A 25,299-nucleotide genomic window follows, 5' to 3' on the forward strand; every position below is an offset into this window, starting at 1 on the left:
GGTTCAGCAGGTTCCAGCCTCTGGTTTCTGCGGCTGACATGTTGAGGCAGGAGCCAAAGGAGCCCAGCACCCTGGGCTGCTTTCCCTAGTGGAACGGGCTTCCCCCTGGTGTGGAAGGGGCTGCAGTCTCCATCCTCCTCGGGCATCCCCTTGTCAGGTCCCTCCTTTATTTGTTCCACACCCCTGTGTGCCAGGAACTGGTCGGGCAACTGGGACAGGGCAGGAAGCAAAGCAGGCATGGTGTCCGTTCTGCCCCAGGGTATTGTTCTAGGTGGGGAAGCAGCTGTGAGCCAAATACTCGCCCCAAACGTAGAAAAAGTAAAAACGTCACGCACGTACTATGTAACAAACTGTGAGCAGTGCTATGAGAGAGGCAGAGGGAGTTACCAGAGAGCTTAAAACCAGGAACTGAGCTAATGGAGTAGGGGACAATGACAGAGAGACCAAGGGAGGTTTTCTGAGGAAATGATGTTTAAGTTGGGATCAGGAAGGTAAAGAGGATGCCTAAGAGGTTTGTGGCGGCAGAAACAGCTTATGCAAAGGCCCTGAGGCCACAGGGAACATTGCTTATCCAGGGGATGGGAAGCCAGGGCTGGTGGGGGTATGGGGGGCGCATGGTGGAGAGTGGCTGGGGTTAGACCTGGCAGGGCTCTGTCCACCATGAAATGAGTTGAAATTTTGTTTTGATAGCAGTAGGAGGCCGTCTCTGGGTTTTAATCAGAGGAGAGAGGCAGTTCACTCTGGCTGCTGAATAGACCAGAGTGGAGGGGGCAAGACTGGAGGCAGGGACACAGCTTGTTGGGCTGGTGGAGTGTCCAGTCAAGGGAAGGTGGTATCTGGACTAAGGTGGTGGCATTGCAGAAGGAGATCACAGGAGATCACAGAGCTGCTGGTGTGCAGATCCTAGGGTGTGGGGGAGGGGTGCACACCCAGTGGAGCGTGAGTGGGCAGAATCCTATCCGAGAGGACCCATCTGAAAGGACCAGCAAACAGGGACAGGCTCTGCAGACCAACACAGACTGGGAGAGTCTGGAGCCTCCTTCAGAGTGTAGTCGGAGGAAATGTGAAGCAAACTGAAGCTTCTAGAACCTCTGTTATCCCCAGGCCACTCTGTCTCCCACCAAGGCTGCCCTGGCTCTTCTGGCCCAGTGGCCTCATCCCCTCTATTCCAAGAGCAGTCAGGTAGGGCCCGAGTTTCCATCCTCCATGGAGCCTTGGGTGCTGGTGCTGGAAGATGAGCTTAAGATTTAGAATGCCAGTCAAACCCTAGCTCTACCCCCATGTCACTCTGTGACTTGTCCGTTACTTAGCCTTCTGAGCCGCCATTGCTCCATCTCTCAAAGAGAAGACGCTAAGACGACCCGCGTCATTGTTTCAAGACTAATAATATGAATAAGAGTCTGCACAGACCCTTGGGTCACTAGCACCATTTTGCAGATGAGAAAAGGGAGGCTCGGAGATGATGAATGACTTGCTTAAAAATTACATAAAGCTCCCCTTCCCCCCGGGCCCCAGAGTGCTCAGTAAGGTGGTCCCCTTCCTGCTCTCTGTACCTGCCGCTGTGACTGCTGACCCAGTGGTTCCCCAGCCCCTCCGCTCCTCAGGGACCGTGCCCATCTCCACTGGACCCTGGATCGGCACCCTCTTCCTTTCTGCTGCCTCCTTGCCATCAGCATGTAAATATTGTCTTTCATGTCTTAGGAAACCAAAAAAGAAACCAAGATGTAAACCTCCCTCGGCCCCTCATCCCCTCTAGGTGCCATCTTTTCTTCACAGCCAATGTCCTGTAAATGGTCACTGCACTCTTCCCTCTCCTTCCTCACTCCCCACTCACTCCTCCACCTTCTTCGGTCCGGCTCCCCCCAGCATGCCACAGGCCCTGTTCTTCACAAGGCCCCTCTGTTCTGTACCAGGTGTCTTGGAGTCAGACAGGCTTGAAGTCAAGTCTCAGATGTGCCACTCATTGGCTGTGTGACTTTGGGCAAGTGACTTGACCTCTCTGAGCCCTGTAAACTGGGAATAACAATGATGAAGGACTAGATGAGATAAAGTTCCTGGTGCAGAGTGGGTGCTTAGGGAGAGATTGTCATCATGGCACACACACGTTTCTGTGCCAGGGATCGGGTCAGGTCGGGGCGGGGCTCACCGGCGCTGAGCAGGTGGTCTGAAAGGTCATTTCTCACGGTATTAGCCTTCCTAGAGCTGTTCATTGGCCTGATTAATAGGAAATGGATCCTCTGTCAGGATTAACGAGGCGTTGCTACGTCTTAATGAAAGCAGGTTTCTCTGGTCTTGTGGCCCCTGGAGGTGGGATTCATGGGGACAGGTGCTCCCAGTCAGCCCTGGTGTGTTGTACCGAGGTGATGTGGGCATGGCGGTACAGTGTCTGAGGCCCCTTCTTCCTTCCCCTCCCCCACCTCCCGGTGGCCACCCTGGGGAGATGTACAGGCTAGCTATATTAGAAGGCAATAACCCAGTCAGTGGGGGCGGGTGGGGGTGCAGACTTACAGGAAAGCATTCACCTGGGAAGACGTCCAGAGATACTTAAGAGGTGGAATGTCTAGGCCTTTCGGGACTGCTGGTATGTGGAGGCTGAGAGAGGAGAAGTCACGGTTTCTGGCTTGAGCTTAGGGGTAGATGGAGGTACCATCACCCAGGTGGAGAGTAGTGGGGGAGGGACAAGTCTGGGAGAGACGGTGGGGCAGCTTTCCGCACGCCCTTGTCCTCGAGCTTGGAATTGATGGGGTATAGCAGTTAAAGCATGGACTCCAAACTCAGAACTCCTGGGTTCAAATCTCAGGTCTGCCACAAACCAGCTGTGTCATGTTGATAAATCCCTTAATCTCTCTGTGCCTTGATTTTCTTCTTTATAAGCACATGCAATTGTAGCACCCACTTCATATGCTATAGCTCTTTGAATAGTGCCTGGCACATAGTAAACACTTTCTAAGGGTTAGATGTCACTATTAGTATTTTCTTTCTTTTTCTTTTATTTATTTATTTTTTAAGATGTTACTTATTTATTTGACAGACATAGCAAGAGAGGGAACACAAGCCGGGGGAGTGGGAGAGGGAGAAGCAGGCTTCCCGCCGAGCAGGGAGCCCGATGCGGGGCTTGATCCCAGGAGCCTGGGATCGTGACCTGAGCCGAAGGCAGACGCTTAATGACTGAGCCACCCAGGCACCCCTCTTTCTTTTTCTTTTAAAGATTTACTTATTTATTTTAGAGAGCGAGAGGGGGAAGGAGGAGAGGAAGAGAGAGAGAGAGAGAGAATCTCAAACAGACTCCATGCTGAGTGCAGAGCCTGATGTGGGGCTCGATCTCATGACCCTGAGATCATGACTTGAGCCGAAACCAAGAGTCAGACACTTGGCCGACCGTGCCACCCACATGCCCCTAATGTTTTGTGTATAGATCTTCTTGCCACCATGCTCCCATGCCTACCAGCTGTGGAGTGTTGGCCATCTCTGTAGGACTGTGCCATGGTGACTTGGTGTCTCCATTTCTCCAGGCAAACCTGTCTTCATTAAGGTCCCTGAGGACCAGACTGGGCTGTCAGGAGGAGTGGCCTCCTTCGTGTGCCAAGCCACAGGGGAGCCCAAGCCGCGCATCACATGGATGAAGAAGGGGAAGAAAGTCAGCTCCCAGCGCTTTGAGGTATAGTCTTGGGTAGGAAGGGGCAGGCAGGGCTCCCGGTCAGCCTGTCCTCTTCCGGGGTCTGATCCTACATCCCTTCTCCTTCGTCTCCCTCCTCGGGGGCCTTTCGGAGGTGGGAGGATGTCTGACCCTGAGCCGGCTGTGAGCCTGTGTCTGTCCTCTGGCAGGTCATTGAGTTTGATGATGGGGCAGGGTCTGTGCTGCGGATCCAGCCGTTGCGCGTGCAGCGAGATGAAGCCATCTATGAGTGCACAGCCACCAACAGCCTGGGAGAGATCAACACCAGTGCCAAGCTCTCAGTTCTCGAAGGTACGTGCCGGGGAGCACCGTGACGTGGTGGGTGGGTAGACCGGCGTGTGGGAAGAGCCAGTCAGCCAGCCCTGCCCCTGCCGTGGGCTGGTGTGTGTTTGGCAGAAAGGAGAACTGGCCATCTTGGCGTCGGCAAAGGTCAGATGTGGACGGGGATGGTCACTGGATGTGGCCTGGACTGTGTAGCGTGTGCCTGGTGTCTTTGTATCCTCCTGCGGAGCCGTGGCATTGCTCGGGTAGGGTCTGAGGTCTGACTTGACGTGTGGGGCTGCGGTTCTCTATCGTCTGGGTGACGTGGCTTGTGGCAGCGGATCTGATTTTCCTGTGGAGCCTGGCGGGGGGCTCCAGAGAGGTGTGTTCCCTATAGCCCTTAGGAACAAGGGCCCCAGGCTGGGGGCTAGGACTGTGTGTGTGGATTTTAGTGTCTTCTCCCCTCCTGGCTCCTGCATTCATTCACAAATACTCCCTAATGCTGCTGTGAAGTCCAGAGCGTCATCTGACCTGGGCCCTGCCCTCGAGACAGTCTCCAGTAAGTCTTATGGGGGCAGCTAGGGTTGCACAGAGGAGAGGGAACTGTTGTCTGAGCTGAGCCCGAAGGGTAAGTGGGAGTCAGGGTGGGGGCCTAGGCAGAAAGAACAGCAGCAGCATGTGCCAGGGCCCAGAAGCAGGAGAGAAGGGGGCTTTCAGGGAACTCTGAGTTGCTCAGTTCGGCTTGGGGGGTGGATGGAGTTTGAGGGCACAGAGAGACGGTGGGGCGATCTAGAGAGGCTGGAGGGCAGATCACACAGGACGTGGCTGAGAAATGAACTCTCCTGGGGGTGTAGGAAACCATGGGTGGGGGGGGTGACATGATCGGCCCCCAGCCACAATGGATTCATCAGCCTGAATATGTCTGTGTATATTTTCAAAATATAGCCTTGATTGTTGCCTTTTTTAAAAAAATTGCGGTAACAATACCTGTTCACTGTTGAAAATTTGAGAAGTATAAAATAGCACATAGGAAAAAGTAAAAATCACCTGTTATCTTGCCTCTACCAGTGACACTTGATTATTTCCTTAGGGTCCATTTTCTGGGCAGGCATTATGTATGCAGTTAACCCTTGAACAGTGCAGGGGTTAGGTGTGCTAACCCCCCCACACCCCCCACCCAAGCAGTGGAAAATCTGCATAGAACTTTGACTCTCCCAAAACTTAACTACCAATAGCCTACTATCTACTGGAAGCCTTACCAATAACGTAAAGTTGATCAGGGGCACCTAGGTAGCTCAGTCGTTTAAGCGTCTGCCTTCGGCTCAGGTCATGATTCCGGGGTCCTGGGATGGAGCCCCACATTGGGCTCCCTGCTCAGCAGGGATTCTGCTTCTCCCTCTGTTCCTTCCCCTGCTTGTGCTCCCTCTCCCCCCTGAGATAAATAAGTAAAATCTTCTAAAAAAAAAAAATGTAAAGTTGATTAACACATATCTTGTGTATATATTATATACTGTATTTTTACGATAAAGTAAGCTAGAGAAGAGAAAATCTTATTAAGAAAATCATGAGAGAGGGGCACCTGGCTGGCTCAGTCAGGAGAGTATGTGACTCTTGACCTCAGGGTCGTGAGTTCAAGGTCCACCTTGAGTGTAGACATCAGTAAAAAAAAGTAAATTTTTTAAAAAGAAAATCATGAGAAAAAATAAATTTGTATAGTACTATACTATAGTTAGCGAAAAAAGTTCACATATAAGTGGACCTGTGCAGTTCAAACCCGTGTTGTTCAAGGGTCGGTTGTGTAAGAAAAATGGGATCACATCCTGCCCAGTGATCTGTAGACTGCTTTTTTTTTTTTTTTTCAAGATTTTGTTTTTAAGTAATCTCTACACCCAATAGGGGGCTCGAACTCACAACCCTGAGATCAAGAGTTGCATGCTCTACCGACTGAGCCAGCTGGGCGCCCCTCATTTGTAGACTGCTTTTCAAAATAACATATCATGAACATCTTCCTCACCATTAAATATTCTGTATCATTATTTTTAATGGCTGTAGGTATCACACGAGGCGCCTTAATTCATTTAGCCATTCCTTTATTGTTGGACACATATATTGTTCCCATTTTCTTGCTTTTATAAATAAAGTGCTATGCACTTCCTTGCAGATAAGATGTGTTCACCTTCCTGATTATTTCCTTATTCTAGATTCATGGAAGTGGAATTGCTGGATCAGAGGACACATGAATTTTTAAGAGTTTCAGTATTTCCAGAAGATTGTGTCAGTTTACACTCCCACCAAGCAGGGCATGAGAGGGCCTCTTTTCTGCACATCCTCACCAGCAGTGGGAATTATCATTAAAAAAAATCTTTGCCAAGTTAATAGGCAAAAAATGGCATCTCAATTTAATTTGCATTTCTTTGATTACAAGAGCAGTTGAACATCTTTTCACATTGGCCATTTTTATGCTATGGCTTTATGTGTTTGCATGCATCCATTCAGTAACTCCCTTGCGCCTGTGTGTTTCCTGTGTGTATGTGGCGGGAGTCCAGTTTAGAGGGACAGTGGTTAAGAGCAGGGGCTCCAGACCCCTTCCTCTCTTACCTTGTGACCTGGACAAGTAACTGTGCCTCTGAGCCTCATTTGCTCCATCTGTAAACAGGGAGGCAATGCCTACTGCCCGAGCTGGTTTGGAGGATTGAATATGACGTAAAGTAGTTCACGGGATTCCAGTGGGAACGGTAGCTGCTGCTGGGCGGGAAGCTGCCAGTACCTGGCTTCCGTGGCATCATCTAGGTGGTGCAGCCCCACTGTCCATTCTCACGGCGGGGAGGGGACTGACCTGTGGAGCAGGGACCCAGAGGACAGGCCCTGGGCCAGGACCTCAGTTTCTGTCACCGTAACCAGGGACAAGTAGTTCAGTCCTGCCCTCCCTCCTGTTGGCGTCTGCACCAGCAGGGAGCCATCTGTCCTACCCTGGCATTTGGGAGATGGCTAAAGGGTCAGAACCGTGGCTTCTGCCCCAGAGGGCATCTGATCAGACTCTTGTTGAAGAAAGAGGACCTCCGTGCTAATGTTGAAAGAAAAGCACCCCTCCCCAGAATCCCTATGCCCCAGTTCCTTTGTGGGCACTCTCCTTCCCCCCGCACTGCCCTAGGCAGCTTTATCTTTTATAGGATTGAGGAGGAGGAGGATGGTCTTTCAGGTCCTGAGGTGAGGGGGATTCAGACTTGGAGGGGACCCCTCCATCCTGAGGGGCATTCTTGAATGAAGGTTCCTCTAGCAGGGGCTAGGGGATGTTTGTGTTTCTAGGCTGTGGGAAGTGTCTGATGAGGTTGGGGTCAGTGTGGGGCAGGTCCCTGCCCTGCTGGTGCTCCCGCCCCGGGGGTGGGGGGGGTGGGGTGGGACTGTGGGCCTCAGGGAGCCCCTCCTCCTGAAACGCGGCACCCGGAAGACGAAATGCTGACTTACCGTGTTGGTCTGTGTAACCTTGACCAGGCTCCTGGCTTGGCAGAAAGGAGTGGAGTGGGAGGTCTCAAAGATGCCAGGAGGCGGGGCCAGGAGGAAGCAGCCCAGACTGTGAGCATCCCCGCCCCTCCCTGCCTGCCCTGAAAGGTGTGGGGGCCGGGAGGGGGGGGCGGGGGGCGGAGCAGGCTGAAAGAGTAGTCTGACTGGGGCTGTGGGCTGGAGCCAGAGGAGAGCCAAGCTGCTCCTGGGAGGCCTCCACAGGTTCTAAGGAGGCCTGGGGAGAGGATGAGACTGGTTTGAGGGCTGGGAATAAGAGTGAGTCCCTTCCGGGTGTCACACACTGCACGTACGCCCCAAAGCACGAAAGCACGGTCCGTGCACATGCTTACTGCGCACTGGGTGTATCAAGGGAGTGGCTGAGGGCTGCCTGCGGCGACCCGGCTCAGGGGAGGAGTCAGTGTGCCCCCAAAAGGGAGCCTGGGCCTACAGCTGTGGTCCCGTGCCCCCTGCCCTGTGTGGTTCCGCACCAGGCCCAGCCTCCCCCATATGCAGTCCGGTGCAGCCTCGGGGAACCGCCAGGCTGCTTGGGGGCCCACCACTCCCTCGTCCTGGCCTTTGCCCCCGGCTCCCCCGACACCTGACTGCCACTCCCCGTGTGTCCACGTGTGGCCCGGTGTGGCCCCGCGGTGCTGCGCCTGCCGCCCCCCAGCCCCGGGGCTGGGGACCGGGTGGGGGTGCCCGGCATAAGCGGGCCAGGGCGAGCCGTCCGGGCTGTGACGCGCGCGGGGCCCTGCCGCCCAGTGTTCCTGTCTGAGTGGTAATTGAAGCCATTAGCGCACCAGCCTCTCCCTCGCCCGGTAATGGCAGGAAAAGCTCTTCTCACTCCGCACTCTTGAGGCAGCGGCTGAATCACTCCCCCTCCAACCCACCCGCTGCCGCCACTGAGACAGAGAATCTGACATTTTCCCTCTCCAGGGAGGGGGAGGGGCGGCAGGCTTTGCTTCTTGGCCTTTCCCTCCAGGAGGTGGGAGGAGTGAGGGGCTTGGCGCTCCTTCTGGACCTTACGATCTGCCTGAGCCAGTGGGTTCCAGGCCAGGCAGGACAGTGGTCAGCGAAGCCCCAAAGGAGGCCAGACAGCAGGGATGTAGGCAGGGCCCTGGTGACTTGGGTAGGTTCTGGGAGGGCTACGGAAGGGGAGGGGAGAGGTGGAGGACCGCAGGGGGTGGGGGGGGGAGCCCAGGAGCAGGAATGAGCTGTTTGTGACTCTGTCCTGGGGGGGGGGTCTGGCGCTGAGGGCCGGTGGCAGTGCTTGCCTTGTGATCATGGACACAGCAGCTAACACGCACCCCGTGTGTGCTGTGGGTGCCCCGCGTGCCCTGGGTAAGGCAGTGTGTGGTGTGTGCTGCGTGTACAGCAGGGGGTGTGCAGCAGATGTGTGTGTGTGTGTGTGCACGCGCACGCACGCACTCCCATCAAGCACCGTGGGGAGGTGTGGTATATACAGCAGGTGATGAACATCATGCAGTGTCTGTGTGTGCGCACACGGGTGTGTATGTGGGGCGTGGTGTGGTGTGCATGGCAAGCAGCCTGAGCTGAATGTGTGGGGGTCAGTCTGACGCTTGGGGGCATGGTCAGAGAGGCTCTGTTGGGCTCATTGTCTTGGGGACCCATGGGTTCCCTGCCCAGAGCTGTTGGTCAGCGAGGCAGCTGGACAGACGAACGTGGGACAGAGTGGTCAGGCTAACCTGTTCTCAAGTACAGTGGCTCCCCAGCAGGTCCTCTGCAGCCAGGCCAGGAAGGAGGGTGCACAGATAGGGATCCTGCTCAGACCTTGGGAGCCCTCCACTTCCTCCCCTGCTCCTACCAAGGCCAGGCTCCCTTTCACCTGTTTCCACCCGGCCTCGATGTCTGCTGGGTGACTAGGACCGTACCATCCTTGGATGCCACATGGGCCCAGGAATCCAGGTGCCTACATGGAGTGTGTCTGGTCTTGCCTCCTTCGTGGCAGGCTCTGTGGGTGCCAACTGTTAGGCCTGTGGGATAGAGACTGGGGTAGCAGGGCAATCAGTGCTGGGCCTGGACCCATGAGTTCTGCAGTGGCTCCCACCCTGGCTGGCTTTGGGACCTGTGGGGTGATGAAGGACCTCTTGAGACACCCCCCCACTCCTCACCCCCATACTCAGTCCCTTTGGAAACAGCCTCAGGGACAGGAGGACTGATAAGCAACATGTGACCCTGTCCTGAGATCCTGGGCTAGGCTGGACCTGGAGCAGAGTCAGTAAGGGAACTTGCTTTCAGGATGGGTGGGAGTTTCCCAGGGAGTTAGCACTCCTTACTCTACCCCTCTCTCTGCCCCTGGCCCAGGCCTCACTGGGGTTGGGGGCGTTTGGATAAAGGGCTACCACAGGCAGAGGATGACTTCCCAAGTGGCAGGCTCTGCCCTCTCCCTGTTGCCTACATAGGTGTCTGGGTAACAAGCTGATTTTGCAGAAGCTGGGCCTGTCACCTCCCTGATTTGCAGCCACAGAAGGCCTAAAACCCAGACCAACTCCTGCCCCTCCCCTCTCAGCTGAGGCATGACCTACGTGCTTCTGGTCCAGTGACTGGTCTCTGTGACCTGTCCTTCCACCCCCCATCATGACCACTGTAGCATTGGGGACCACACAAACATGAGGCTCGGCAACCATTTCCTGGAGAGTTCTGGACCCTAGGCATGGGGCCGGGGGAGGTGTTAGGTAGGTGGGCACTGCCAAGAGGGCCTTGAAGTTCAGACTCTGGGTTTCTTGGTACCTAGAACCCCCCATTTTCTCTAGTTTTGATCCTTCTCCAAGGGCCCAGCTGGACTCCCTTCTGAATGGCCCTCCTGTGGTATAGGCAGTATGCTTGTGTTTTCTGTTAGCCAGACAGTAGGTACGTCCCCTGTGCCCAGCCTGCCCCCGCCCCTCCATCGCAGGTACTTACTAGTCCCTGGTTTGTGCTTGGCCCCCTCGCTGACTCCCCTCTCCCCTAGCCTCATGACCACACAGTGGAGCCAGCAGCTCTGGGAACAGCTAACCAAGTTGGAGGTTTTAAATGCCCGTATGTGTGCACATTCTCTATCCTTGGTAGGTGCCTCCCTCTGGTTGCCGGGGAGAGAGGATTTTAATCAGAGGAATGATGAGATCAAATGTATGCTTCAGAAAGGTCCCTGAGGGTGCAGAGTGGGGTGGCAGGAGACCAGTAAGAGGTTGGGGCAGCCCTGCAGCCCAGGCAATAGGGCAGTGGCCCAAACCCAGGCAGCAGGCAGGGGAGGAAGGGGGGAATGGGTGGCAAGCGGTGGAGAGAGCTACCTGGCTACTGTGGGGCTGAGGAGGTGGGAGACTCTGGGTTATGGCTCTGGGGCCAGGTAGGTGGTGGTACCATTTTCTAAGTTTCAGGACCCGGTCTGAAGGGGCAGATTGACGAGTCCAGCTAGAAATCTGTTGTATCAGGCATGTGCGGGCATCCAGGGGGAGGTATCCAGGAGGCCTTGTTCACATTCGCCTGGCGCTCCAAGGGACATCTGGAAATGGAGTTTTGAAGGCTGAGAAATGGCACATCTCAGGGAGCCAGAGCCAAGAAGGGAGGAAGAGGGCCCGGATGGAGCCCCAGCTGGCTAGTACTTCATGCTGGGGGGCGGTGGGGGGGGTTTCCATAGGAATCTGGTGAGGAGGGGCCTGAAAGGGAGGAGGGAAACCCAGAGGGAGGCTGTGGAAATGGAGAGAAGAGAGGTATGTAAAGGAGGAGGGAGTGGTCAGTGGGGTGGGGTGCTGTCAAGAGGGCAGACAAGATGGGCACTCAGAAGTGTCCTTTGGACTTAGCCCCGTGGAGTCGTGGTTGACCTTGATGAACTGGCCAGAAGCAGTAGGGGTGGCAGCTGGGTGACAGGGGTCTGAGGAGTGAGTGGGAGGCTGTCGGTGGTCTGGGGTGACTGGGCCTGAACCTGGGGCGGAGAGAAAATAGATAAAAAGAATCTTCCTGGAGTAGGGCCAAGGGGGGGGAACCCCAGGAGGAGAGTCCAGCCTGGGCCAGGCCTGGGTAGGGTGTACGGCTGGGGATAGCCCCACAGTTCACTTGGGGGGGGTGGTTGAGTAGAGCAGTATGAGGTGCCAGGGAAGCCCTGGGAGAGGGGGAGGCCATGGCTGCTCTCAGCTCTCACTGCCACTCTCGGGCTCTCGCTGCCGACAGGCCCCAAACAGCTCAGATTCAAAAACAAAACAGGCTTTTAAGATGCCAAGTTTGATGAAATCTGAGTGCTGGAAGAGGTGGGAGTTTTCTCTTAGAAAAAGCTGAAAATCGAGACTGAAAGCTGCGAAGGAAGATGGGCCCAAGGCTCCCTGGGCGCCCCCCCTTACTGCCTGGAAGCAGGGTGGGGGTGCTCTCTGGAGAGCAGGAGCCTCCAGGGCTGGGGAGGGCCTCCGAATTGATAGCTGGTGTCTTGGCCCCAACCCTGCTAAGGATGGAGCTGCCTCAGGGACGACGCTTGAGGTGGCCTTGGTTTCCCTAGAGTGCACAGGGGTTGGGGGAACCTGCAGCCCCACTACCCATGTGCTTCCTTCATGCGTCTCTACACGTCTGCCGCTCCCATGTCTCTGGGTGCACGTGCCTCAGCATTCGCGTCTCCCTGACTGCATGTGTCCACATGTGTGCACTGCCTCTGGATCTGCTCGCAGGAGTCTGTTGCCACAGGTGCCTGTCACTGCAGGTGTCCCTCCACACACGCACGTACATTTCTATTTTTGCACCTGTCTCTTTCTCCATGTATCTCTCTGTGGGTCCCTGGCTGTGCATGTTTCTAGGTGTCTGTGTTCAGAGACAGGGTGAGGCCAGGCCCAACACTCAGGCACAGGGGAGGAGGTCAGGCTTACAGATGGTGCCACCCCAGGGAGCCTGTGGATGCGTGTGCCGGTGTGTGCCTGCGTATGCACAGAGACGCCGTGAAGCTGGGTAAACACGGGTGAGAAGGTCGTGCTGACAGACGGTGCTGCCCGCCCCAGGACCCTGCAAGGCGCCTCCATCTGTCGGCTTCCCTGGTGCATCCCCCTCCCTCTGGCCCAGACTCAGCCTCAGGCATCCCAGGCTGAGCTGGACAAAGAAACCTGTGTGTGCTTTGTAGGGGCCTCCCCAGCCTCCCTCCCCCAAGCCATCGCAGGCAGCCTAAGCTCATCCCCTGTCTACCCCTACCCTAGCCTCATCTGTCAGGACCCCAAAATTTGCCTTCGCTCCAACCAGACTTACCTTCCTACTGGCCCCCCACCCTCCCATAGCCTTCACTCAGGCAGTCCCCCAGCCCCCAAAGCTCTCCCTGCCTCCCATGCTCAAGGGTTTAGTACCTTTGCGTCTCTCTCCTCCTCCAGGAAGCCACCAAGATGGCAAGTGAGTCATGGAGTTGAAGCAGCTCCACCACCGCTGTGGGGCCTCAGCCAAGTTTCTGCCCCGCTCCCCTAGCCTTAGTCTCTCAACACCCTCCGCCCCCACACACGCACCCTGTCATCTTCCTCTGCCCGGTGGGGACAGCGGGGGAGGAGTTCAGATCTCCTGCTGCAGTATCTAAAGACCAGTGCAGTTTGAGGCAGGAGCCGTTAATGTGCACATGCGAACCCACCACAGGTACGCAGAGATTGGGGAGGGGGGGGCAGACCCTTGGGAATGTGTGTGCACCCTACCTGCGCATGCTGGCGGAATCCACAGACAGCTGTAGAGACTTGGGCTCCCGGCTACCTCTAAAGTCCCTTAGAGGCCTCATGGGCTTCTCTTTCCCCCAAGGACCCCCTTCTCAGAGAATGGAGGGGCCTCCGCCCTGCAGGCACACACTGCGAATGCCCGGCTGAGGCTATGAGGCAGGTGTGGGGAGCCCCATCTACCCGGTTGAGGGGGAGGGGAGCGGAGAGTTGGGGAGTTGGAATGGGGGAGCAGGGTCCCGGGAGGGGGCGCGCCCGCTCCACCCAGGTGGGGGCCGGAGGGGCGGCAGCTGCTTGGACCAATCGCGGATGCGCGCCCGCTGGGACACGGGCACGCGCAGCCTTCCTCCGCGAGCCCGCCTCTCCGCCGTTGCCGTGGTTACCGGGTGGCCTGGAGGGGGAGGGGCCTTCCTTCCACCCGCAGCCCGCGGGACAGGTTTGGGGGGGACTCGATGAGCATACATTGGGGTGTGGGGATGTGGATGTGTGCCCTCCGGTGGCCACATGTGGGGGACAGTCGGGTTTGTCCTGCCGCTTGTGCGCTTGTGTGAGGAGCGGCTGAGCCCTGAAGCTGGGTGGAGGGTGTGGTATGGGGCAGGATGGTGGCACTGTTCCCCAGGGGCACCCCTCCCCTCCCGGGAGCCCGAGGCCCAGCCCTGCCAGGCGTGGGGCCCACCCCTCGGGGTCATCCCAGCCCCACCTCTCATTTAGCTGTGTGACCTTGGCCGGTTTTTAAGCCCCCCCAGTCACTCCTCTACCGCATAGGGTTTTTGTGAGATTAAATCATTTTTTAAAGCGTTTTAACTCTCTACATGGAACATAGTAAATGCTCTGTAACCATAACCTTCTATGCCTCCTATCTGGGCCTCAGTTTTCCTGACTGTTGATGGGTTTGCAGTGATCATGTGACGTCAGACTGAGGGATTTCCCCAGGTCCGTAGCCTCAGTGGTTGAGGCTATAGTGGTCCTGGCCCCTGTGGGTACTGGGGGTGTGCAGGGGATAAATGTGCCGGACTCGTGGATGGGTCAGTTTACACCAGCGTGCCCAGTGCCCAGTTTGGCCAGACACACGACGGGCATCAGTAAGCAGCTGCTGACCTTGGCTACGTTTGAATGTACTGGAGGCCACCTGGGGAGCAGGGAAGGAAGAGACGGCAGCAGGTCACTCCTGAGGGGCCGGAGTCCTCCTGCGAGACACGCTTCCCCTGCTGGAGGTGCAGGACTGCAGCCTTTCGAGCTCTGCCTAGAAGCCTAGTTGGCACAAGGGACCAGCTTTTGGGTCCCGCTGTTTTATGGACAGCTCTTCACACATGCCGGTTTTAGGCTCTGGCGGCAGTGCCTGAGGCATAATCTGAGCCAAGGACGGAGCGATTGAGGGCGCGATAATTGAGGGAGGAAAATTAATTGTCCTTAATTTGGCGTAAATCCCCAAGACCTTCCCCGTGTTAGGAATTCAGAGTAGATTCCGGGACACTGGGCAGCAGGTGTTTGTACTTCTTCCCTTCTCCTTGATCTATCTTGCCGGTGGAGATGGGGGCCAGCTGACTCCTGGGCCGGGACTCTGGCAGACTGTCACCCCTGCGCCCCTCATTGCTCAGCAGGGCTGAGCAGGTGGGATTGAGGACTGTCACCCTGGTGTGCCAGGGTGGCTCTAACTGTCCTGAGTGTCCCCCAGCTGCTGAGGAGGGCAAAGAGGGTGGAGGGGGGCCCTAGGCCTTCCTGTTAAAGCAAGTAGCAGCAGGCCCAAAGGAAGCTGCCTCCTGCTTGGTATACCCCAAGTCCTGCTTCCTTGCCACTGTTTAACATTTTCCTATTAAAGATCAGAGCTGGGGCACCTGGGTGGCTCAGTTGGTTGAGCGACTGCCTTCGGCTCACGTCATGATCCTGGAGTCCCTGGATCGAGTCCCGCATCGGGCTCCCTGCTCGGCGAGGAGCCTGCTTCTCCCTCTAACCCTCCCCCCTCTCATGTACTTTCTCGCTCTCTCAAATAAATAAATAAATCTTTATAAAAAAAAAAAATCAGAGCTGGTGGGGCACCTGGGTGGCTTAGTCGTTAAGTGTCCGCCTTCGGCTCAGGTCATGATCCCGGGGTCCTGGGATCGAGCCCCGAGTTGGTGTCCTTGCTCTGCGGGAAGCCTGCTTCTCCCTCTCCTGTTCCCCCTGTTTGTGTTCCCTCTCTCTGTGTCAAATAAATAAATAAAATCTTTTTTTTTTTTAAAGATTTTATTTATTTATTTGAGACAGAGAGAATGAGAGAGAGAGAGCACATGAGAAGGGGGAGGATCAGAGGCAGAAGCAGGCTCCCTGCTGAGCAGGGAGCCCGATGCGGGACTCGATCCAGGGACTCCAGGATCATGACCTGAGCCGAAGGCAGTCGCTTAACCAACTGAGCCACCCAGGCGCCCAATAAATAAAATCTTTTTAAAAATAAATAAAAATCAGAGCTGGAAGGCAGGACACTGGGACCATATTTACAGCCAAGGAGATGCTGGGTTCACATCTGGGATTTATAAGGCTGCCGGTGGAGAAGTAAGCGTACTGCCAGCTGCTGGGAGAGGCTGGGGAGGCAAGGCCGTGCTCAGAGTCCTACCGCTCTCCAGCCCAAGACCCCGTCTCCTCGTGGGGCCACGGTCCCTTTGGGATGCCCCCGGCAGCTAGAGCCTTGGCAGAGCCCCCCCCGGGATCTGGCAGCAGGTAGAGGGATGTTTTGCCCCTGCCTGTTGGGGCTCCTCTGGCTTCCTCTCCTGCCTGGCTCCCCAGTCAGTCCCCCCCGGGTCTCTGAGAGTCTATAGGGAGGATCAGCCCTGCCGGCCTTTACTTTCTAGAATCACCTCTGAGGGTGCCGTGTGCCTTTTCCCTGGTGCAGGCGTCCAACCTCAGCTAGTGTCCCCACATGCCCATCTTATGCTGGGCCCAAGGGAGGAAGATCCAGGTGATGCTGTCTCCTGGTCTCTGCCACCGCGGAGCCTTGCTCCCCCACTGCAAGACTGACGGTGTTCCCCATCCTCCACTGGGCGTGTCTAGCATCCACACTGACGGAGAGGCTCTGCCGAGTTCCCAAACACGCTCTGTGGTTTGCTCCTGGTGGGCAGACCCCACCAGCCCCAGGCCCTAGTCTCGGGTACCGGACTGCCCTGGTGGCTCAGCCAGTGCTCATTATAATGGTAATGTCACCTAATATTCATTTGTGCGGATTCTCTGTCACACTCTCCAGCACATGTGCATCATTAGATGTGGTCCTCGCGATGGCTTTACGAGGTGGGCACTGGAACCCAGTTTACAGTAAATGGAGGCATGGAGAGGATGAGTAATGCACGCACAGGTCACAGAGCTAGTTAGTGGTGAAGGTAGAAGCCCCACTCGCCTGCACTAGTCCAGAGCCTGTGCTCCCAGACCCTCGTGCTTCCGTGGGTGCAGAGCGGCCAGCCTCGCTCCCCCAGCCTCGGGCTCTGTGCCGGAGTCTCTGTGCAGTGGGAGTGGGCGTGTGCTGATGTCTGTTGCTCCCATGGAACTGACTCTTGCGTGACTGCCAGCCCCCAGCAAGGTGGTAAAGGGCAGCCAGGGAGTTTTGTCTCCCTTCATCAAATTTTGGTGTCATCATAGAGCTTTTTCATGCTCCAGCATGGTCCCCAGGCCTGACCGTGGCCCCCAGTGAGTGAGGGAAGAGGGTCAGGGTCAAGACTGGAGTAGAGAATGGGTCAGGGTCAGGACCAGGGGTTGTGGGGGTGTGGTCACTGGTAGGGCAGGGGGTACCCAGAGTCAGGTCCAGAATCCAGGCTGTGATGTGGGGTTCTGCTGTGCTGTGGAGCTAAGGGCCAAATGCAAACAGTGGAGGGGACACTGCATGTGCAGAAAAGGGAATGGGGACTAGACAGCACAGGGGGCCTTTGGGCTCAGTTGTGGCCCTGGGTGCTGCCATATGAGCCGTGGGCTGCCCCACAGCGCAGCATCTGTGTAGCACTTTCTGCTGTGGCCAGCAGAGCATCAATCCTTGTTTTTCCCAGGGCCCGGAGAGATAAGTGCTGACGTCTCCAGTCTGAGGCATTGTTTCTCAGACCTGGGAACTCCCTGACAGGGCAGGGGATGCTCCACTGCCGACTGTCTCCCTCCCCCTGCGGCCCTGCAAAGGGCAGGCCTGGGTAGTGGGACTCAGGAGTCTGGTTCCCCACATGGAGCAGAAGTCAGAAATTGGGGGACAAGGGGCCTTGAGGGTCCCAGCCAACCAGGGAGTCAGGAGCCACTGCCCCTGGCGGAGGGTTCTAGCGGGCAGGCAGTGCTGGCCCTAACTTTCACTTCTGTTTTTCGTCTGCAGAGGAACTGCTACCCCCTGGGTTCCCCTCCATCGACATGGGGCCTCAGCTGAAGGTGGTGGAGAAAGCACGCACAGCCACCATGCTGTGCGCCGCAGGCGGGAATCCAGACCCCGAGATCTCTTGGTTCAAGGACTTCCTCCCTGTGGACCCTGCCACGAGCAATGGTCGCATTAAGCAGCTCCGTTCAGGTGAGCAGAGGGCGAGGGTCAAGGGGCCGCACAGACTTCAGGAAAGGTGTCCACCTGGCACCCAGCACAGCCTTCCCTCTCGGGCCTGGGAGCCACAGGAGGCCTCGGCCTGGCGCCGACCCTCCGGGCTGAGCAGAGGGCGTCCAGTGGGCAGGTCAGATCTTGGTACAGGCCCCCCCGGCCCAGGGAAGAGAGCTTGACAGCAAGAGCTCGTTGTCAGTGATGCTTTTCCCTTCCTGGGATCAACAGAATCTAGACTTCGGTCCAGCCCGGCTCCTTGCAGCATGAGTAGTGTGCCCGGCGTGGCGTTGGGCTCTGCAGAGGTGCTCTGTGGGTGTTCCTCCTCCATCTTGCCTGGAGTCTGGCCTACATGATGCTCCTCGTTACTTCTGCAGACAGCAGGGCTTAGCCAGGAAAAGAGGCCAAAGATGCCTGATTCATCAGGCTTCAAAAGGCTGAACCTCAGGAGCTTAGAGCCAGGAGGACTTGCTGCCATCCCTCGGCCACCAGGGCTACCTGTCTCCTCTGGATATCTCCGTCGAGCCAGCTCGGAGCCCTGGCGGCAAGGATGCCGTCATGACCAGGCAAGAGGTGTCGCCCCATTGATCGATGTGCCTCCGAGGCTCCCGCCAGGATAATTGATTCAGTTTTTGTGGGAACGGTGCAGGCGGGAAAGGAGGCTCAGAATCAGCTCAGCATCAGCTTAGCTGCATTCTGCATTTGCCTCCGGCAAAGCCTGGACCGAGGGACCTTGGTCCAGAAACTCTGCTGCTAGCTGCGGGGTGGTGGGCTCAGGCAAGATGGCCAGAACCAGCCAGAGCCCCTGCTGCCTGTCAGCTGTGAGGTCAGCACTGCAAAGGAGGACGTGACTCTGCCCCTTTTGGGGTCCTACAGGCCTAGAGGTGCCCCTGCCACTCCCTGGGTTGCCAGCCCCTCCCCACTGCCTCCCACCAGGGAGATGCCCCAGCAGCGCCCGGTGTGGGGGGAGGGAGAGATGAGCTGCCCAGCAGGGGCAGGATTCAGGCCCGAGCCATGGCCACCTGAGACAGCCTACAAAGTGTGAGCTCATTTAATTTAATTAAAACTCAACAAGATGGAGGCAGCTGTAAGGCAGTCAATTAAAACAGCCATAATCAAGGCAGGAAATGGTCCGGTGGCATTTGCAGCCACTGCCCAGCACTGCCCAGCGGCCGGCCTGGTTCGGCTCCTCTGCATTTCCCCACAGTCCCTCCAGGCAAGCTCCCCGAACAGCCAGATGGTCCTCCCCGCAGGCCTGGCCTCTGCCCCAGCACAGCCCCGGCTGTCCGTGGCAGCAGTTCTGGGAAGGCTCACTGTCTCGCGCGCTCGTTCATCAAGTATTTATGCGGTGCTTCCGGTGTGCCAGGCCCCGTGCCACCCGTTCACTGCCCGTTACTCCGCCGGCTGCTTCTCCCTGGCTTTCCCCTCACGCCTATCTTCCCTGAGGCCTCCTCATCCTCCGCTCCTTCGGCCAGCCAGGGAGCCCCCGTCCCCGGCACTTGCTCCATGGACCGGGCCTTCCCCCCAGGCCAGCTCACCCCCTCCTGTAGCTTCAGGTACCCTCTCCACACCCGCACACCTCGCTCTGTCTCCCAACACCCCACAGCTTGCCCGAGCTTTAGACTAAAAAAATCTAGCAGCCTTCTGAGTGTCACCCTGACCTGCCGGGAGTGGTGACTTCCTTCCCAAACAGCCGTGGCCTTCTCCCGCTGACCACCTCTCGGGGACACACCCTGACTCCTGCTCCAATAAGGAGGCATCACGTCCTTTTGTCACCCACACGGCTCTCACGCTGGACCCCCTTGGTCCTTCCACTGCCTTGGCTGTATCCCAGTCCCCAAGCCCTGCGCTCCCCGCCTCCAGGCTCTCCCCAGGAATCCAGCTGCCCACGTGGCCAGGCACCTGCTCCTGAAGGAGGCGCACAGAACCCTCCTGATCTTCCCAGCTCAGGTCTCCAGCTTTACCTCCTCAGGTCTCAGCTACACCACTTACTAGCTCTGTGGCCTCATGAAGTTCTTTAACTTCTTTGAGCTTCTGTTCTCTCACCTTTAAAAAGGATTAAGCGAGACCACAGCAGTCGAAGCTTTAGTTCGCTGCCTGGCATATGGGGGAGGGCTCTGGCCTCCCCTCACTTGCACGGAGCCACCCTGACCCCATCCTTGCCGTCTGCTCTAATTCACCAAATCAGGAAGCCTCTCCCTTCTGTGCCTAAGTAAGGCCTACTCCTTCAAGACACACCCCACTCTGTGTTGTTACTGCCTGGCTCCAGCTCTGCTCACTTAGGCTTGGCACTCCTTGCAGGGAGGGCATGGGTCTGGCTCCCCTCTGCAAGGTTTCCCTCAGCTCCCAGCACAAGCCCAGCTATAGCACAGGTATCTCGTGAACGAGACCTTCAGGCCCTGTCCCTGCAGACAAATGTCCATTCCCCCTGCTTCTTAGGTCCAAGGAAGACCTTGCTTGACCTTTGCTGCCACGTGGAAGCTGTAACCTGAGGGTTGTGGACCCAGGGTCCAGTTCCTGGGATGGCACCTGAGGGGACTTAATCATCCTGCCTCTGTAGTAACAGACAGGACTGTCTCCCCACACCGTTCCTGCCTGGCCCTGGCACCAGGCCCTTGACTCCAGGAGCTGCTGGCCCTGTCTATTACCATGTAAAAGGGTGCTGGGGCCAGTCCCCGCACATTTGACAGGGACTTCCCTTCGTGGAGGGGAATCAGGCCTCCAAGTACTCGGCTGGTTACAGGGACCTTCACAGTTTACGCATCGCCGACGGATCACAAAGTATTTCCCTGCCTTTTGTTGCACTCGATTCTCCTGCAGCCCTGAGAAGTAGGACAGGCTGTGATTATCATGCCCACTTTACAGCTGAATTAAGGGAGTCCCCTGGGGTCACACGTGGAGATCCAGGGCCAGGGAGCTCCCCTGTGCAGTCACCGGAGGCCTTCTGGCGTCACAAATGCCGAACCTGGGGCCTGGGGAATGGTTGGACCCTGTGAGCACTGCAGATTCCGCAGTCCCGTCCTCTCCAGATCTCACACCCTCCCTGAGCCGTCCCCAGAACCTGTGAGGCACCTGCAGGCTGAGCTGCAGCCCGTGGCACGGGGCATGGCGCCCGGAACAGGAGCTGGGGTGGGGGGGCTGCTAGTGCGGGCGCCGCCCAGGCCTGAGCTCTGCTCCACAGGCGTTTTCCTCACTAAAGCGACATGACGTGCTGCCACAAGGGCCTCCTGGGAATTTGAACTTGAAGCCCAGGGTGGGTGTAGGAGGAACGGAGACAAACTCAGGGAGAGTGGAAATCAAGTCAGGAGCAGACGGTGTCACTGGGGCAGCAAGCAGAGGCTGATCTCCAAGTGGGGCTCAGAGCCACTTCCGGGTCCTAAAAGGAGCTGGTGGCCCACACGCTCTGCCAAGCCTGGACAGGGCGCCGAGGAGACCTCCCTTGCTCCGCTCGTCCCCTTGGCCTGAATGTGCACGCCGCCATCCCATCACCGTTGAGGACAACCTGATCCACCACATCCACGTGCTCACCCGGAGCACAGTCTCCTTGCACATCCTCTGACACCTGAGCTGAGACTACAGGGCCTGAGCAGAGATGCCAGCATCTGGCTGCAGGAGAGGGCCCACTGGCCCTGGCAGATGGGACCCAGAGCCAGGCGCAGAGCAGACTCCAGGGTGGGCCTGAGGGCTGCTGTCCCCTACCCTGCTGGCTGGCCCAGCTCTGACCGGCAGAGCCTGTCCCCCCACTCGCCCCACCCCTCCACTGGGTCTGCAGGAGGGCACACTGGCGGTGCAGGGTCATGATTTATTTTCCTTTGGCCTGAGCACACTGACACCTCTCAGGAGAAGCGCTGACTCCTGGGGCCGTCCAGTCTCCCACGCCCACCCTGTAAAATGGTAAGGCAAATTCTTCTTTCAGTTTGGTGGAGAAATGACTCTTCTGAGAGGTCCAGAGACTTGTCACACAGCAGGTTAGGTTCTGGGAGAGCAGAGGCCAGAAGCCTGGACCGTTTACACTGCCACCCCCTCCCAGGCCGGGCCTACCCTGTAGAAGTAGATCAGCGGTTGTTGACTTTTTGGTTCCAGGACCTCTGATTGTAAATATTAGAGGACCTCAGAGAGCTTTTGTTTGTGTAGGTTTTATCCATCAAAATTTACTATATTAGGTGTTAAGAAAAGGTTTTAAATATTTAAATGTTAAAATAATTTAAAAACCTATTACATGTTAAATAAGTTTTTTTTAATGAAAAATAATTGTATTCTAAAACAAAAACATTTCGTGAGAAGAGTGGCATTGTTTTACATTTTCACAAATCTCTTTAATTGGGGGCTTGATAGAAGACTGCTGGATTCTCTTGTCTGCTTCTGCATTTGGTCTATTGCAATATCACACTTCACGGAGCTCCTGGAAAACTCCACTGTATATTCATGAGAGAGCAAGAGTGGAAAAGGCAAATAACTTCTTAGTGTCATGAAAATAGTTTTGACCTTGTGGACCTTCTGAAAGGGTCTCGGGGACACTCACAGTCCCGGGACCATGCCTGGGGAATCACTGTGATGATGGTTCTTCCCAGACTCTCTGCAGCCCCTCCACACCCAGCCCGGCTCCCAGCACCTGCCTTTGCCCCCCCCCCCCCCCCCTCCAGCCTCTGTGTCTGCAGGAGGCAGCCTAATCCGGTGGGAAGCCTGTGCAGCAGGCCTGGTTAGTTCCTGCCACGGCACTTATAGGCCACGTGACCTTGGGTTTGGGGAAGCCACTTACTATTCCTCAGCTTGTTTCATCATTCCTATGTGGACATGGGTACTTCCTCCTAGGCAGGTGTCATCAAGTTCAGTGAGAGAGTGATCAGTGTTTGTCCCTTGGCACACTTCCCTCCCCAGCAATGGGCAGAGTGGGGAGAGGGGCAGGGTGGACAGCATTGGGCCCAGGCCCACCCATGGGCTCCTCACTTTTCTGGATGAGGCTGTAGTAGATGGGGCTTGAGCACAGCCTCAGAGGAGGCCGCTGTTCAGACCTCATAGCAGCCCTGCATGGGGCATTTGGAGAGTATGCATCTGGCCCTCTGGGCTTGAAGCACTGAACAGGCAAGGGGGAGGCCTTGGCTTCTGGCTCTCGCCAGTCTGGTTGTGGGGAAGCTCAAAGGTCATTCACTTTTTATCTGGGTTGAGTGGGCTCTACAGGGCATCCGCCACTGGGTTGTAAGCTCACCCCAAGTCCCACGGCAGGGCTGGGCTGGTGTGTCTGCATGAGGGAGACCTGGCCTGGTGGTGGCCTACGGCAAGCCCTCCCTTTAGCCCTTTCTGTGTGCTTAACCTCCTTGGTTGGTTTTGGTAAGTGCTTTGTTTTGAAATCTTGCCCACCTGGGACATTTGGGTGCCCCTAAGGAGTGGGGTTGCTCCCTCTTATATTGACTTTCTCCTCATTGGCTTCAGCCAGCTGGGTCTGCAGGAGCCCCGACTCTACCTTCCTGATTCCCATCACCTCCGGCCCCATGACCCCAGCCCCAATCCCCACCCCTGCCCGCCTCAGAACAGTGCCTTTGACCTGGGGGACCCCGCTTCACCCACGCTCGGCCTGGCTCAGCCTGGCCCTTGTGCACTTATCACCTGCGTCGGCCTAACTCAGGCCTTGATTTCTCCGTGTATTTAAGGCCCTTTCTCATGTTTTATTTTATCTGATTTGGCTTTTTGTGGCTTTCCTTCCTTTTGTACTAATGCTTCTCTCTGATCTTATTTGCATTCAAATTACCTCGCCAGGTGGTTCACCAATCAGAGGTAAGAATGCTGTCCGTGCATCTCGCCACGCCTCGCCACTGCCGTCACCACCACTCCATCCCGTCCAGTCCGTCACCTCCCCCATCCCCATCCTGACCTCTCCAGCCTCCTCATCTCCAGCTCCGGCCCCCTCAGCACCACCGGCCACCACACACCTTCACTCTCGGTCATTCCCTCCTGTGGACTCATCCATTGCAAGTCTGGACTGTAGAAATACTCAGCTGAGCCCTGCCGTGGGGATGGCAAGCCCTACGTCCCGGGCCTTCCAGGCCAATCCCACAGAAGGGAGCCTGTCAGCTCCCACAGGGAAGCCGAGTGCTGAGCCCCAAGCCTGGCCACAGATGGAGAGTCTTCCCAGGAGGTGGGGCAGCATGACCAGGCCTCGCCTTTCCTCCTAAGCAGCTCCTTTTTTCTTGGGTCCCTCAGTGATTGCTTGACTTCCCTTAACATCCTGGCCCTAGAGCAGGGTGAGGACCATCCTGTAAATCCCCGTAGCCCAGCACATGTGAGGAAGAGCACCCAGGGAAGACTTTAGGTGCTGCAGTGACATGGGGACCTGCCGAGCCTGGCTGCTTTCGTGCCCCAGAGCCCTGTGGCCTGGCTTGGGCTTCAGAAATCACATTCTGGACTCAAAGATCCGGGTGCAAGTTTGACTCACCTGGGTGGCCTTCAGAGAGGCGATCCACCTCGCAGAAGTCTGCTTCCTGCTCTGAATCGGGGCCAGGGCCCACCTCACGACTCATGAGGTTTAGAGGAAGGGATGGGGGTCTGGGCCGTGTCTGGCTTGGAGCAGGCCCACTGGAAAATGGTTGCTTCTGGACTGATTGTATTCACATCATTTCTTCACACCTCCCTCAGCGTCCTTGGGCACATCTAGATCCTCGGTCCAGGACCAGGGTGGTCTCAGGTCAGAAGCCAGGGCTGAGAGAAGCCACTGCTTCCCTGTGGGGCATCTGGTCCGCTACCTTCCGAGGCCAAGACTCGCCCTCCAGACCCCCCCCCCCTCCATCCTGTCTGCCTGCACTAGCTCTTGATGCCCCTGCCACTGGGTCTTGGTGTTGGTTCCAGATGGGGTTTCTGTGTGCATCCAGGTTCAGGGGCTGTGTTGGGTCCCTGACCAGGTCTAGCTCTCCGTACAAGGGAACCTCCTCCCCCGGCAGGGGTCTCACCCAGCCACTACTTCTTGTCCCTGCCTTTGGCACCAGCCACCAGGTCTCCCCTCCCTCCCCAGCTGAGCTGACCTAGTGCAGCACCCCCCGCCCCCAGCCGGGAGCCTGACCCCGCCTGCTTGAAGGAATATTTTCTGTAACAGCATCCATCCATCCCATACACATGACCTGTTGGGTGCCCATCAGGGCTGTTCTTGCAGGAGATGGGTATTTGGCATTGCTCCCTGATGTCCAGTGGGAAGGGCTGAAGGCAGGACCATGGAGCAGGCCAGGCCTTTGTCCTGCATCGGGGTTAAGCCTTGGCAGGTGCTTCTCCCACCTCCAGCCCCCAGCCCCCAGCGTGTTCAGGGCCCCTCCTGCTGCCCTGGGTCTGGGTATGGAAGAGGGGTGTCAGGCAGTGAAGGGGCTGCAGCTGGGACCCATGGTGGTCCTCCCCTGGGGCCTGGGCCATGAGAGTGTGACCTGGAAGTCCTCCTGTGGCTCTTATCCAGGCCGCTCAGGTGGGGTTCGGCAGGTTCTGTCTATGTCTTTTGTGGGTGTGGTGACCGTCAGCCAGCCTGAGGCCTGGGAAGGGGCTGTTCTGTGCAGGTGGCGGTTTTCTGTCAGGCTGTGTGCTGTGGGGTTATTAAGTGTCCATTGGACTGTCCTGTGTGGGTTTGATTGTCTGTCGGCTTGTTCCAGGGAGGGGGTGTTGCCTGTGGCTCGGGGTGTTACTGTCACAGACGGCTTGCCTGGGGTGCT

General features: G+C 56.9%; 1 protein-coding gene across 7 annotated transcripts in view; it reads left to right on the top strand.

The window, feature by feature from the left end:
• The window catches only part of PTPRF (protein tyrosine phosphatase receptor type F), an 85,884-nt gene that overhangs the window by 19,112 nt on the left and 41,473 nt on the right, over window positions 1-25,299 (top strand). For all 7 annotated transcript variants that reach the window (XM_081818255.1, XM_081818257.1, XM_081818258.1 and 4 more), the window contains exons 4-6: window positions 3,513-3,658; window positions 3,826-3,967; window positions 17,411-17,599. In XM_081818255.1, coding sequence (XP_081674381.1) covers window positions 3,513-3,658; window positions 3,826-3,967; window positions 17,411-17,599 — 477 coding nt within the window. The remainder of the gene's footprint in view (window positions 1-3,512; window positions 3,659-3,825; window positions 3,968-17,410; window positions 17,600-25,299) is intronic.

The sequence above is a fragment of the Leptonychotes weddellii genome, chromosome 4, assembly GCF_054177405.1.
Source record: "Leptonychotes weddellii isolate Sample4059 chromosome 4, ASM5417740v2, whole genome shotgun sequence".
In the NCBI taxonomy this organism is placed as follows: domain Eukaryota; kingdom Metazoa; phylum Chordata; class Mammalia; order Carnivora; family Phocidae; genus Leptonychotes; species Leptonychotes weddellii.